Source organism: Ixodes scapularis, unplaced genomic scaffold (assembly GCF_016920785.2).
Source record: "Ixodes scapularis isolate PalLabHiFi unplaced genomic scaffold, ASM1692078v2 PGA_scaffold12__126_contigs__length_90152505, whole genome shotgun sequence".
Lineage (NCBI taxonomy): Eukaryota > Metazoa > Arthropoda > Arachnida > Ixodida > Ixodidae > Ixodes > Ixodes scapularis.
In genome coordinates, this window is record NW_024609838.1 from 24,263,333 (window position 1) to 24,277,081 (window position 13,749).

General features: G+C 46.7%; 1 protein-coding gene across 2 annotated transcripts in view; it reads left to right on the plus strand.

Annotated features, from left to right (window-relative positions):
• The window catches only part of LOC8023706 (ceramide glucosyltransferase), a 34,516-nt gene that overhangs the window by 15,996 nt on the left and 4,771 nt on the right, over nt 1–13,749 (plus strand). For both annotated transcript variants that reach the window (XM_029994463.4, XM_040503391.2), the window contains exons 4-8: nt 625–726; nt 1,600–1,712; nt 5,245–5,423; nt 7,671–7,757; nt 10,787–10,976. In XM_029994463.4, coding sequence (XP_029850323.4) covers nt 625–726; nt 1,600–1,712; nt 5,245–5,423; nt 7,671–7,757; nt 10,787–10,976 — 671 coding nt within the window. The remainder of the gene's footprint in view (nt 1–624; nt 727–1,599; nt 1,713–5,244; nt 5,424–7,670; nt 7,758–10,786; nt 10,977–13,749) is intronic.

Genomic DNA, 13,749 nt, shown 5'->3' on the forward strand with positions numbered 1-13,749 from the left:
AACGATTTCACATAAAATGATTACCACTTATAATGATCAGTTTCTAGAGTTTCTTGACTGGAAATGCTCAGTTTCTAATCCAGGTACGATAATCGGTTATTACGATCGAATTTTCGGGTTTTCTCATTATAGTTACATGTGGATTGCACTGTATATAGAGATGCCAAGTGCTCCACAGCCTAAGGCGTAGACTTCGGGGGGACATCAGGGCTCGTGCCCCCCCTGGTGAGATCCGGTGGGGGGCAAAGGCCCTGGTCATGATCCTTACCTACACTCTGTTTACGTGCCATGCAACGAGCTTCTATAGTAGTGGCATGTAAACAAAATAACGCCCACGTTGCCTTTATTGACAAAATACATGGGAAATGGAATCCCAGCAGGCTTTCGTTAGCTTCAATCTCCAGTTCTGGCAAAAAGATAGCACGCAGCACCCCCCCCCCCCCCCCCCCCGGTAAAATGGAAAGTCTACGCCGCTGTCCACAGCTACCACCAGATAGATCGCGCTGGCATAAACTCGCTTCGCAAGGGAATTTAGGTCGCAACTGTGCAAATCAACCTCAAACCGTAAATCAAAACTTCTTTTTTTTTTTTTTTTTTAGTGCTGATATTTTTTTGTTTTTGCAGGGGGCTGCCCCGTCGGGGTGAACCCCAAGATCAACAATATGCAACCAGGCTATGAAGCTGCCAAGTACGACCTTATCCTGGTCTCCGACAGCGGGCTGAGAAGTGAGTGCCGTCTGCAACCGTCTACCGTGCTCGCACGGTTTCGGCATGGAAGTCGGCCGCTACGCAACGCGTGGGCTGTTCCCCCCACCCCGAAAAAGCCGACTTTTAGCAGTGTCGGCCGTTATGCCAAAGCTTCTCTGGCAGCATGAGAGTGTCGGGGACAAGCTTCATTTGTCCCGCCTCTGGTGTGAGCTTCTTACCTTCGATTACGCTTCAACGTCTCGTCTGCTTGCGAGCGTGCAGCGCAGCCGAAGCGTGGCAGAAGACGATGAGCACATGCCGGATTCTGGGCTTCCGAAAGAGACGTCGTACTGTTCTCATTTTGTCGGTGACTATGGGAAGCTCTTTTTAATTAAAGTGCTACCCAAGCACGTTCATTTTCTGTTGTCGTCGACGCATTCTTAGGCTCTGTCGTACGGACTATGAATTAAATCTGCGACAAAGTTTTCGTGATGTCTCGGCGAATATCCTTAAAGTTATGCCGAGTTCATAAAGACAGCTGTATGTACCAAAGAAGCGTGCTGAAGTTAGTGACTTTCTTCGTCATAACTTCAGCAATAAGTAGAAAAGAAGCTTAGTTTAGGTTCTTTTTATGACATTCAATTTGATTTCAATGCATACTGGTTGTAGGGCAGGAAACAATTTTCTGCTGTACTGTAAGCGGTGGCACTTTCTTTAACAGGATAGGAATCAAACAGTACTAAAAACGGCGCACAAGGCAAGTGCTGCTGCGTCTTGTCTTTGCCTTTTCTTGGTCTTTGCATTTTAATGCTATTTGATCATCGTCACATTTAGTGTACACCTATCGGCCCAGTCCTCGACCTTGTGAAAGTATGTATCTATGTCGTGACGTATATGTGTGCGTGTGTGCAGTGAAAGAAGACACCCTGCTGGACATGGTGCTGACCATGACGGACAATGTGGCCCTTGTGCATCAGATGCCTTTCGTTTGTGATAGGAAGGGCTTCCCTGCCATTCTCGAGAAGGTGAGTCATAAGAGTCCGCAGGTTAGCACAAGCTGGTTGGGAGGAGGTTGCATGGGCTCCCACTCACTCATTTCCAATCACATGCTTGCACACATGCAAACAGACATGCACACTCACCCAGTCAGATGAATAAGTTCACTCAAACTACTAACCTGCTCACTCATCTGCACTAACTCGCTCCTTCACATTCACACATTCGCTGATTGATTGATGGTGCACCCATCACATTCTGTGGCAAGCATGAAGGCCGTGAGCAGACTAAACTTTGAAATAATGTTGGCGACTTCGGAGCCACTTCATTATCAGGTGCACAAGTTCAAGCGCCAGCGTACAAAACTGAAACTTCTGCTGAGAAGAGAGAAAGTCTGGTGCATGTCATAGTCTCTTAAATTGTAATGTGTCTTCCTTCCAACTTTCCCGTCACCCTTGCGAAATTCTCTATTAGTGTTTTTTTATGTACCTTGTGAAATTGTGATGTGTGTTACCTTCTGACATCTGTGACATCGCTTGTGAATTAGGCCTTGTGACATTTTGCTTGCTCCTATAAAATCTGATTAGTGATATTGTCACGATGGACAATTGATGAGATGGTAAATACTGAAGCAAACTGAACGTATAATGGTTTGAACTTGTGCCCAAAGCAAAGTAGAAAAAAGACTAGCGTCGACGGCGGCGAAACAGCAGGATCGAACATGGGCAAGACTGACTCCGGCCCGCCACAAAGAGCCCCTTATGTAGACGCGTGGGCTTCTGGAACAATCGGCGTAGAAGGTTTGGCGTATAGAACATTCTAACCTCGAATAAGCAACAAGGTTCTCGAATTTATCAGAACGTGACATTACAGAAACCACAAAAAGGTGTATCCGTAGACAGGCACCGAACCTCGACCTTTCGCGGGGGAGGCAAGCACGGTAACTGTTAGGCCACGGGCACGCTGCCTACTTGACCAGCTGCGCACGCAGCAACATGTCTCTGTAACATCCTCCTCTCCTTTAGGGAATTTTCCGTTCCTCCTCTGATGCGTCTCTTTTTAACATCCCCCTTACCTTTCTGAAATTTGCCTTGTGACAGTTTCCTTCCCCTTGCAAAATCCCCCTTGTGATGTGTCCCTTTGTGACATTCCCCTTCTCAAATTTTTGTGACCTGTACCTGCCTTGTTACTCTTGTGACATACCTCTAGTCATGTGCAAATAGTGGATTCTGAGTTCAAACCGAGTGGTTTTTTCCCGAAAATTTTCTAATTAAATATGGAATGGTTCCCTAAGCCTTTGACTACTTTTGCACCATGCTTAAATGAGAACCCAGTAAAGCTCGTGAAAGTTGTTCCCAAGCTTCCACTTGTCAATTTATCAGCTCATTTTTAATCTGACTATAGTCTGTGGCCTCAGGACTGACCTCTGAATTAGTCTTGTGCGGATAGTAGATGTTGAAGCAAATTCGAAGCGAATAGTCATTTTGGTCGAATATTTTCTAATCGAATATAGAATAGTTTTTCCACGCCTTTTACTACCATGACATAATGCTTAGACAAAACCCCAGCGAAACTTGTGAAGGTTCCATTTCTTCATTTATAAGCCAAGTTTAATTTATCTATATTTATGAACTGTGACCTCAGAAGGTCTGATGTCTTGGGATGGTAAGTAAACAACAAGTTTGACATAAAATGAATCCAATGGAAATGGCCCACTTATACCCAATTGAGTGATTTACAAATCTTCAATATTCTTTATTTAATTTCGAGTTAAAAAAGAATGACTCCCGCATGATTTACGCAGGTTGAAAGGGCACCTCTGCCCAACGTATACTCTTGCAAAACAGTCAGTTTAATTTTAAAACTTTTACTACAATGTAGATACTGTAAAGCTCTTAATGTTTGCAAGCCCTTAATTTTCATGAAACTTAAAGGCACACAAAGATTTCGGTCTTTTAAGAATTTTAATGCAGGTCTCTGGGATTCGCGAAATTTAGTGACCGCGTCTATGTCCTCTGTGACCGATTCACAGAAACAAGGGGCCCCGAAAATAGAGGGTTTTACAGTATACACATTAACCCTTTGCCTACCGCAAAAATTTCAACAAAAACAAAATTAAAATGCCGATTTTTTTTTTATGTGCCCTATACTCTGTTTCACCTTGTGTTGTACCACAGGAAAGGCTACAAGCGCAAGCTCCTTGCTCTAGGGCACATCTCTGCGGCGCAAGCTCTCGTGCACCAAGGGCAGCTGCCAACGCTATGAGTTCGCGCTTCTAGCCTTCACTGCGGTACTGCATAAGGTGAAACGGAGTATAGCCCAGTTTGTCCATGGTAGCGTGGACAAACTGGGCTGTACTCGTCGGGGGGAGGGGTACAAACAGTGTGGACGTACCCAGGTCGTCCATGGTAGGGAAAGGGTTAACAAAGTTTTTATTTCTTTTCATATACAGCCGGCACGCGTGCATCATCCCTCTTTGAATGTATGGTTTTCGTCCAAGCACGTAACTGCGATATTCACAATTTTCTAAGTGTTTATCGCGGCAGGTTACTCCGTTGAGTGCGCTTCTTACCGAGCACCGATGTAATGCGAAGAAGCAACACCCGCGGAGCTTGCTTCCGCGGGTATTGCTTCTCCGCAGTGCACTGGTGCTCAACAAGAAGCGCACTCAACAGGGCTAACCCACCACAATCAACACTTCGAAAAACGCGAATAGTGAAGTTCTTCTCGAAGCGAATATCGAATAGTGTATTATTCAAAACTCCTATTCGAAATTTCAAATATTCGCACAACCCTACTCAGAATGCCTTGGGATGGCAAATTAACGACATATATGACAAAAAAAAAAATCAAACCTATAGGGGCTAATTGAGTGGATTTCCCAATCTTGCTTCATGCAAATATTCTTTCTTCTGTCTTGAATGTGAAAAAAAAAAGGATTGTGAATGATGAATGCAGATTGTTAGGGCATCTCTGCCTAACATATACTCTTGCGTAACAGTCACAGTTTCATTTTAAAAATTTTACAATGTAGATATCAATATTAACAAAGTTTCAATTTCTATTTAAATACACCAGGCACATGTGCACTCTTTTGTTTTGAAAGTGTTTTTCTCCCAAGGACGCAATTGCGATATTCAAACTTTTTTTAAGTGTTGATCTCGGCGTTTTAGCTTGTTGAGTGCGCTTCTTATCAATCACCTGTGCTCTGCAGAGAAGCAACACCCGCGGAGCTTGCTTCTGCTAATGTTGCTTCTCCTCAATGCACCCATGCTCTGTAAGAAACATGCCCAACGGGGCAACCTGCCGCAGTCAATTCTTTAAAAAAATATGAGCATCGCAGTTCATCTCGAAGCGAATGTCGAATAGTGTATTGTTCGAAACAACTATTCAAAATTTTGAATATTCACACAACACCACATGTCTCCCTGTGTGACATTTCTTTGCCTCTCGTAACATCCCTATTCTGAAATTCTGGTGACTTGTTACTCTTGTGACATGTGGCACCCTTTTTATACCCTTCCTCATCATGAAACGCATCCCCTCTGTGACATGTGCCAGGTGTTCTTCGGGACCGCCCACGCGCGCATCTACCTGGCAGCCGACCTGCTGCGGATCAACTGCGCCACAGGAATGTCGGCCCTCATGAGGAAAAAGCTTCTGGACGACGTTGGAGGCATCAGGGCCTTTGCGCAGTACCTTGCAGAAGACTTCTTCTTTGCAAAGTCCTTTGCAGAGAGGTGAGGGGCTTGGCCAGATGCCTCGCTTTTCCGTGGTCTTTGCTTCCATAGGAGTTATAAGAATCTGCCAAATGTCGAGCAGTGCAGACAGAGTCCTCCAGGAGCCACAGTGACGATTTGTTAGGACTTTATGAAGAGCCAAGCTGTAGCATTAGTAAAGCAATGTAAGGTCTCATTCACACAGCCGGTTCCTCGCCCCTTCCCGGCGCCAGCGTCGTTTGCGCTGTGCCAAAATTGGGTTGGTGCGGGGCCGGTAGGGTGTTCAAACCAGTGGCGAAGGAGGAGCTAGCGGTGGCTACAATGATGGATGCTGGTGGTTGTGCCCTTTGTATTGAGTGGTAGGAACCTTTTTTCACCCTCCTTTCAAATTCTGCGTCAAACTTTTGTACCCCGTTAGACTGGGTACAAAATTAATGATATAACCCATTAATTTTGTGCACAGTTTCCCACTTCCCTAGACCACCAATCTTGTAACCCCCTCTTCGCGACTACATTGCGGCAGCACCGATCACCAAAGGTAGCAGACGATCGGCGTCAATGGGCGCCACCATAACTGTTTTTGTTTCTTGGACCTTGCGTTTGGTCGGCGATAACAATCTTGCATGTTTGAAAACATTTTATTTGTCTCTACTTTTCAAGACAAAAACGATAAAACTCACTGCGAGCATAATTCATACCTATCGCTCGTTATGCCACATTTCTTCCTTGTTGATCGACCATTCTGTTCTCTTCCTTGGGCTGTTCTTCCTTAAAATCGCATTTACGTCTATCGTAAAGGAACCGATGTGGTCTCACCGTTTTGAGCAGCAGCCCAGTGGTAAACTCAAATTTCTGTGTGCCCGCTGGTCGAGAGCCGTAAGCATCACACAACGTGCACATCGTCCCGCTATGGCCCTGCTCCTTCCCGAAAAGAACTTTGTTGGCTTCTTCGTTGGGGCACGGAACGGTCAATCCCCTCTCTTGCGGCCGTGCCCATGGTCACCCAACTTTTCAGACTCCGCCAGATTGAGCCAAAGTTTCCTATTTTGGGATTGGTCTTCCCCATTGGGGGGCTCCAGCGCCCCCGTCTCCCATCAGTCCCGGACACGTAGAGCATCGTCTTTCGGCGCACTTCGGTTTCGCCGGCGCAATTTGGGCATCAAACCAGTCCGAAAATCTTCTTCCCCGGCGGGAACGCCGCCCGGCGCTGCCGCCGGGACGGGGGAAATGACGGCTGTGTGAATGAGGCCTAAGAGCACATGTCAGCCCTCCTGAACGATTCATTTTTTTAGAATGGACTGGTGGGGTTTCTGTTCTCTGATCTACAATAAATTTTCAGGAGAAAGGATGTGATTTCAATCTAGCTTCTTTGGTGGAAGCCTAGGATTTCCTAAAGCTTTCATTTTTTAATCAATGGTGGGCGTGTGCTCATAAGGAAAAATGGAATAATTGTCAAGTTTTCTTATACTAAGGAAGGCGTTTCTTTTCATCCTCGTTTAAACGAAAGAAGTTGGAGTAAGTCGGTTGGCTCGTCCATGAGATATGGGATTTGGAAATGGGAAGAAAGGTGCTTTGCCGTCATAATTTCTTAACCCCAAACTATTTGTTCTGTTCGTAAATATCTTTACTGAATAAGTAACTGAGGTACCTCAACTGGAATTGCTGGTTGTCATAACCTTTCATTGCCTTTTTTTTTATTGTATTTATAAGAGTGTCCCTTGAGGTGCCCGTAAAAGCATTACAGGTGTGCCATACTTTTGTGCTTCTGAAAAGTAACTGAATAGGACACATGCGTCGCAAAACAAATTCCCTAAAAAAAAAAAAAACTTTTTTTTTTTTTTTTTTTATTGCAATATTTGCATTGTGAGGCATATTTAAGACAGAAGCGATACGAAATGTCTTCCTGTTTCGAAACATTGACCCGAAATAGAAGCACTTTGCGAGACTTATTCGAAGTCGCATGACATGCTTCTTTGTACTTCGGGACGACATGCCCCGAAATGTAGCTTTTTGGATTTCTGGACACAATTTTGAGATATAGCTGCAATCAAATATGTTGCAAGCTATTCAAGAAATGTCACTAGGCCACAGTTGTAGCGACTTAGAAAGCATTTTGTTACTAGAATCGTAACTAATTGTAATGACTTAAGTTAGGTACTTTTTGATTAGTTACTTAACAGCTCTCTCTGATGCCTGCTAAGTATCTACATGGCGGCTGTCTTTTCTCACTTCACCCTTTGCCTCTTTGCAATGCTGCCATCAATGTAGGGGCTGGAAAATGAAGATCAGCTCGCAGCCTGCGTGGCAGAACTCCGGTCTCTGCGAGGTGGGCTTGTTCCAGACGAGGGTAGCGAGGTATGTCCTTACGATTTTTCAGCGCGTCTTGTCTTCGTTTTCCGGGCTTCAACAATTTAAGTGCCGAGATTCCTTCTAGTGTCGGAGCACACCCTATGCAGGGTCCTTCTTTTCTGCAGCACAAACACAAATTTTGATCCCGGTAACGCAGTGGCATCCTTTGTAACGTTTATTTATCTACGGAGGACACACTGACCTACATTCGCGGAGTTAATTGCCTTCTGCGTGCCTCCGACCTGAAGCAGTTCCTTTGTATGGCAGTTCTCGTGACACAACGCTGCACAGAATAGAGGCTACCCTTTCCTTGAAATTACTTTTAGGAGGCGACAACTACTCGTCGCTTTTTGCTGGAACTAGTCTCAAGAGACAAACTTTGCGAAAGGACGTGGACAAGGAAGAGTTGGTCTCCTCTTTGTCCGCGTCCTTCACACCGTTTTTTTTAATGAAGGTTCACTACCGACTGGTCCAATCGTCAACACTTGTCCGGAACCGAAACTTCCTCGTTTTTGGTGTCATTGGTGTCGGAGTTCCCCAGTGGTATTTCCTGGATCTTGTACCGGCGTGCGGTCGTGAATCACTACTGCGTGATGCTCGTTAAAGACCCCAGCCTAGCGGTTGTACTGCACTGGCTAACTTGTTCATCTACAGTGGGGAGACTCGTCGCCCGTTGAGGCAGACCAAGTTCTAGGCTGTATAAACATACACACATCCCAATTTTTTTAATTCCTGGATCTTAGCATTAACCGAGGGGAAGGGGGTGGGTGAGGGGGATCGGTCGCTGAGTGTGTTAACGTGCCGCAGCTCAAAGCATGGGGGGGGGGGGGGGGGGGGTTCCTGGGGTCAATCCCCATTCCTACCCATTTCGATCTGGATGAGCGACATAGCTGTGGTTGTCAATGCAAAACCACTGCGTATGCATGCCGAAGACCCCAGTCTGGCGGTCGTACCTTAACGGGTAAATTTTTCTTTTACAGCAGAGGCGCGAGATCTCCGTCGCGGCCAACTGTCTTTTTGCCGTAAAGATGCACAGCAGCACTACTTATTTGTCCAGGTGCGCGAGGCTGAGCCACACGGATGTGCCCTCTCGGGTCAACGAGAATGTGGACAGACACGTAGGAGTCACCCAAACACCGCTTTCTGCATGCCACCAACGGGTTGAAAAGGTTTCTATGGCTCGTTTTCAGGTGGCGATGAAGTAAAACGACGTCGCCCGAGCTCTGCGACGTTCACCTTACGAAGGCGCACTTTCGAATCGCGAGGATCGCCAATTGTACCCGGTCTACACCAAGCACCAAGGTGGCAGCGCCCACGAGGCAGTCGGGGGAACGCAGTGCCGACATTACGTTACAAAGCACAAACGAAAAGATTGTCGGCAAAGAGGAAAGGAACGAGACACCCTGAAAACCACTTTTGCCACCTCGACGTTTAAAATCATTGTTGCTAGCCATTTGAAGCCTTCTCAGAAATTGCGGGAAACACTTTTTCGTCTTTCGGAAACATTAAAACGGTCTGCTACAGAGCAACACGACGTAGCTCGAACGTCCTGAGGCCGTACGTAAAGTTACGACGTGTCCCTGACCAGTGCATTTACCGTGTCCAAGAAAGCTGTCCCTCGATTTCTCCCCGACGACGCCATAAAAGCATTGTGCCGTCGCTGGCCGCTACCCTAGCAATGTCGCAGAGGCGGCGGTGAACATGGCGGAAGCCTGTTCCGCTGTGGGTCACTCTCCAGCCTGGCAGTCCACGGAAGCACCGATGGCTGAGAGTTGGGACGCTGCAACGGCGACGACGCTCGCATTTTCTCGTGCTTTTTTTCCGGAACTTTCTTCGCCCAACCGCCGGGATCGCGATCTCCGACAGCCCGACACTGAGTTTTGAGGCATCGTCTGTTGCCACTTTGGGTCCGCTCCTGCCAGAAGGTCAGAGTAGGACGTTTAATGCATCAGTCAAAGGCCCGTTCAGGGCACCATACTAAGACTAAAAAAATTGCATTTGCAATTTTGTTTTTTGTTTTATTATTTTTTTGGGGTCTGGGTTCAAAAGAAGGGCTAGTGCTAAAGGCCCTCAAGCCTGACGAGGCACTGGTCTTTCACAGTTCAATATAAAAAACAGTGTTCAGCCGAACGCTACGACAAAAGGTAAAACGGCAACAAAAAAAGATGCTCTGAAAAATGTTCACACTAGATGATATTTTGAAGTAAATGTCAAGGTATAGCTGTACAATTTATGCATGTAAAACGCAGGAGTCAGCGCTGGAAATGAAATGTAACATAGATTGCAAAACGAATAATCATAACGGATATTTAATGTAAAGTAATTTAAGTTTGCTGAAAGTGTATATCACCACCCACCAGCAATGCTCTGCACTCTTTCTTAGATAATGGGAAAGGTTGTTCATAGTTCATATCGGGTCCATTGTTTAATAAGGTAGTTATTTGATATTTTAATTTCTGCCTTCCGTAATTAGTTCTGATATAGGGTGTTATTTTAGCGTGACGCAACTGGTACGATGACGTTTCTGTTTCGCCTTTTGAGCCTGCTCTGCGTTAGGCGCCACAGGTGATGGCGTAACAAAGTGCCAAGACTCGCACAAGCGTAGCTTTTTGTAGCGTGCGCTACACTGGCCGAGGTTGAGCAGTTTCGCATGGCTCGCATAATGAGCTGTGCTCCGTGCTGCGCCTGCGCGAGGAGCAGTGACGTCACACGGCGCACAGCTGGCGCGCCAAAGCCACCGCCACCACCGCGCGCCCCTCGCCGGTCTGCGCATTCCAGAGGAGTGACGTCATAGCCGCGGCAGACACACTGGCGCTGCTGCGTGCCGAGCTGTGCGCCTCCGTTGCTCAGTAGCCAAGTCTGTTGCTGCACCGGAGCCACTTGATAGCGCCTCTCATTTTGTGCACATAAGCTCGCGCTACGTATATCCTGGCATAGCCGAGCGAAGCCACCGCAATTGTTTTAGTCCCTCTGGTCTAGTCGACGCAAGTTTTTGCGGTGCCGCCCAGTGACTCGGCACTTTTGTTCCCGGGCAGGTGGGCCAAGCTGCGGTTTGCCATGGTCCCGCACACGACGGCGCTGGAGCCGTTCTCTGAGTGCATGCTGCTCGGGATGCTGGTGGCATGGGCGGCCAGCTTCCTTTTCCAGTGGGACGCCTTTGTGGTGTACCTGCTTCACCTGCTTCTCTGGTTCCTGCTCGACTGGATGCTGCTCAGCATTGTGCAGGTGCGTGGAGGCCGCCCTGCCGTCGCCTTGGGCTCCAAAGCCACAATCACGCTGCGGCACTCGCAAGACACCTTCTTTCGATCTAGTGTCGCTGCGGCACTCGGTTCGTAGCAGACGATCCACTTTGGTCCGTTAGCAGACGCTGTAAGGTGTTTTCATTTTTATCTGCAAACAACGCTTCGTGGCAGACAACATTGGTTCCTAAACCCGCAATAGCGGACAAACTGTTTACTGCATACACGGTGACAGAAGTATCTGTGGATATGTCTCGCGCATGTTCAAAGCATATGTTTACTTTGTACACATGTATGCATTCAACATGTCTGCAGACGGTCTTTGTGTGACTCATTAATGTGACAGGAGTGTCGTGAGAGTAAGGAGCGTGCCTTGGACAGTGTCTGCGGACGGTTTTGTGTAATGTATGAAGTGTGGCCACAGCTTAGATTACCAAGGTCAGATTTTCGTCGCGGTGAGCAAGATCTAATTTGTTTCACCTGAAGCAAGCTTGGGTATCGTTCGCAGACAGTTTGTCTGCTAACGCGGGCTAAGAACCGATGTTGTCTACCACAAAGTGTTGTTTGCAGACGAAAATGAAGAGAAAACGCCGTCCGTCGTCTGCTAACAGACCAAAAAAGCAGATTGTCTGCTACGAGCAGAGTACCGCAGCAATGTGAGATCGAAAGCAGGATGAAATTGTGATCGTCTGCTCTTTCACAATTGTAGGGATCGACAGCTCCTGCTTCCCTTGCAAATCTCAAGCTGTTATGCTGCCTTATAAGATCTGAAATTAACTGGCTAATTGGGGAGCGCTCGGCACTAGCAGTTCAGGGGCTGCCAGACCTCACTTGACATTTTTCTGTTGGTGAGACGTTTTCCCCAAAATACTGCCCGATTCTGTACTTCCAAACAGGTAAAAGTTTTGTGAGACTGGCTAAAATTGGCTTTAGCAAAAAATTTATTATTTTTTTTATTTGTTTTTTAAACTTCTTTTTTTTACTCCTACCTGGGTCTGCACTACTTGTGACAAAATTTACTAGGGCAGAAACCGTCCAAGTGTCCAGACCAATAAGTAGTTTATCGAAGGGCCAGTGGCATAGCAAGAGAACTTATAAGCCTTCAACACCCCCCCCCCCCCCCCCCCCCAAATCGAGCCGACCCTATTGGAAGCATGCGGCAAGACAGTGGGCGTGTTAAGTCCGCACTTCTTTACTTTTACGGCGTATGGCGTACAGGAGCGCGCGACACACCGAAACTATTGACGAGCCACACGAGCTCCTTCCGACCGCACGGTTATGATGAACCCGGCATCTCTTGTACTATACGGGTGACAGAAGCCAAGAGTATTTCGAAGATAAATTAATTAGGCCCGTGTGGAGCGGCAGAGTGTAAAGTAAGAGACGGCAACGTTATGAAGTATCTAGGAATGTTTTAATATTCCTGAAAGGTTTGAAAACTCGCTTCGAGCACATATGTGGAAAGTTACCTTAGCCGATCTATTTATTGACCATGCATGCTGTTCAAATTTAACTTGAAGACAACATTTTTGAACCCGCTTGTCGACACGGGAAACCCTCAAACTTGTCAGGTATTTCATGGTTCCGTCTTGCAGCGCGAGATGGGAGCTACACCGATACCGGCACACGGTCAATCAATAGATAACAAGTCAATTCATTTTCAGGCGGGGTGCATGAACAAATGTTTTCCGCAACGCTAACTGATGTTTTGGCTGTCCAATCAAAGTATCTTGATTCGCTGGGCTAAGCATTCTAAAAAGGGCAGCGGTCCGACTGTCTTCTCATCTCAACTTTTCTGTTGCTGTGCTGTCGGCACGCTACCATTTGATAGATGAATTGATTTTCAGGCGAGGTACATGAACAAACCTTTCCTGCAACGCTAACTGATGTTCCGGCTTTCCAATTTAAGTATCTTTATTCGCTGTGGCTGGGCTAAGCCTTTTAAAAAGGGCAGCAGTCTGTTTATTCATTAGGACTACTATTCTGTCGCTGAGCTATCGGCACGCTCATTCGATAGATGAGTGGTTCTCAAATGGGGGTTCGCTGACCTTTTGGGGTCCGCAAAGGCATTCTAGGGGTCCACGAAGCCCTGCCTCATCACCTAAGCCCGGCAATAAAAGTCGTCTTTTCTCAGGTCCAGAAGAAATGTTTCAGTTTTCGGGCGAATTTTCTTGTGTGTATGTCAGAAAGAGAAGTCCACTTCACACTAGCCCTTAGTTATATTCATTTAATTAATCATCATTATATTTAGCCTATACCTTTCCCCTCCCCTCACCATAAATGGGGTCCTCTATCATCTCAGCCGATCCACAAGGGGTTCGCGAAACATCGATGGTTCAGAACCACTGCGATAGATCAATTCGTTTTCAGGCAAGACGCATGAATAGACCTTTTCATCGACGCTAACTGATGTTTCGGCTTTCCAATCGAAGTATGTTTATTCGCTGTGCTAAGCATTATAAAAGGGGCAACGGTCCGAATGTCTCCTCATCTCGACAACTTTTCTGTCGCTGTGCTATCAACACAACCGTTTGATAGATGAATTCGTTTTCAGGCGAGATGCACAAACAAACCTTTTCTGGAATGCTAATTGCTGTCTTGGCTTTCAAATCAACTCATTTTTACATGCTGGATTAAGCACTAATCAACTGAGAAGGGGCAGCGGTCCGGCTGCACCTTTCGTCTCAATGGTCTGCCCAACAGCGCAGCAATCTTGTTCGTGGACGTGACGTCGCGGAGCGCAAAGTCACTCGCGCTCC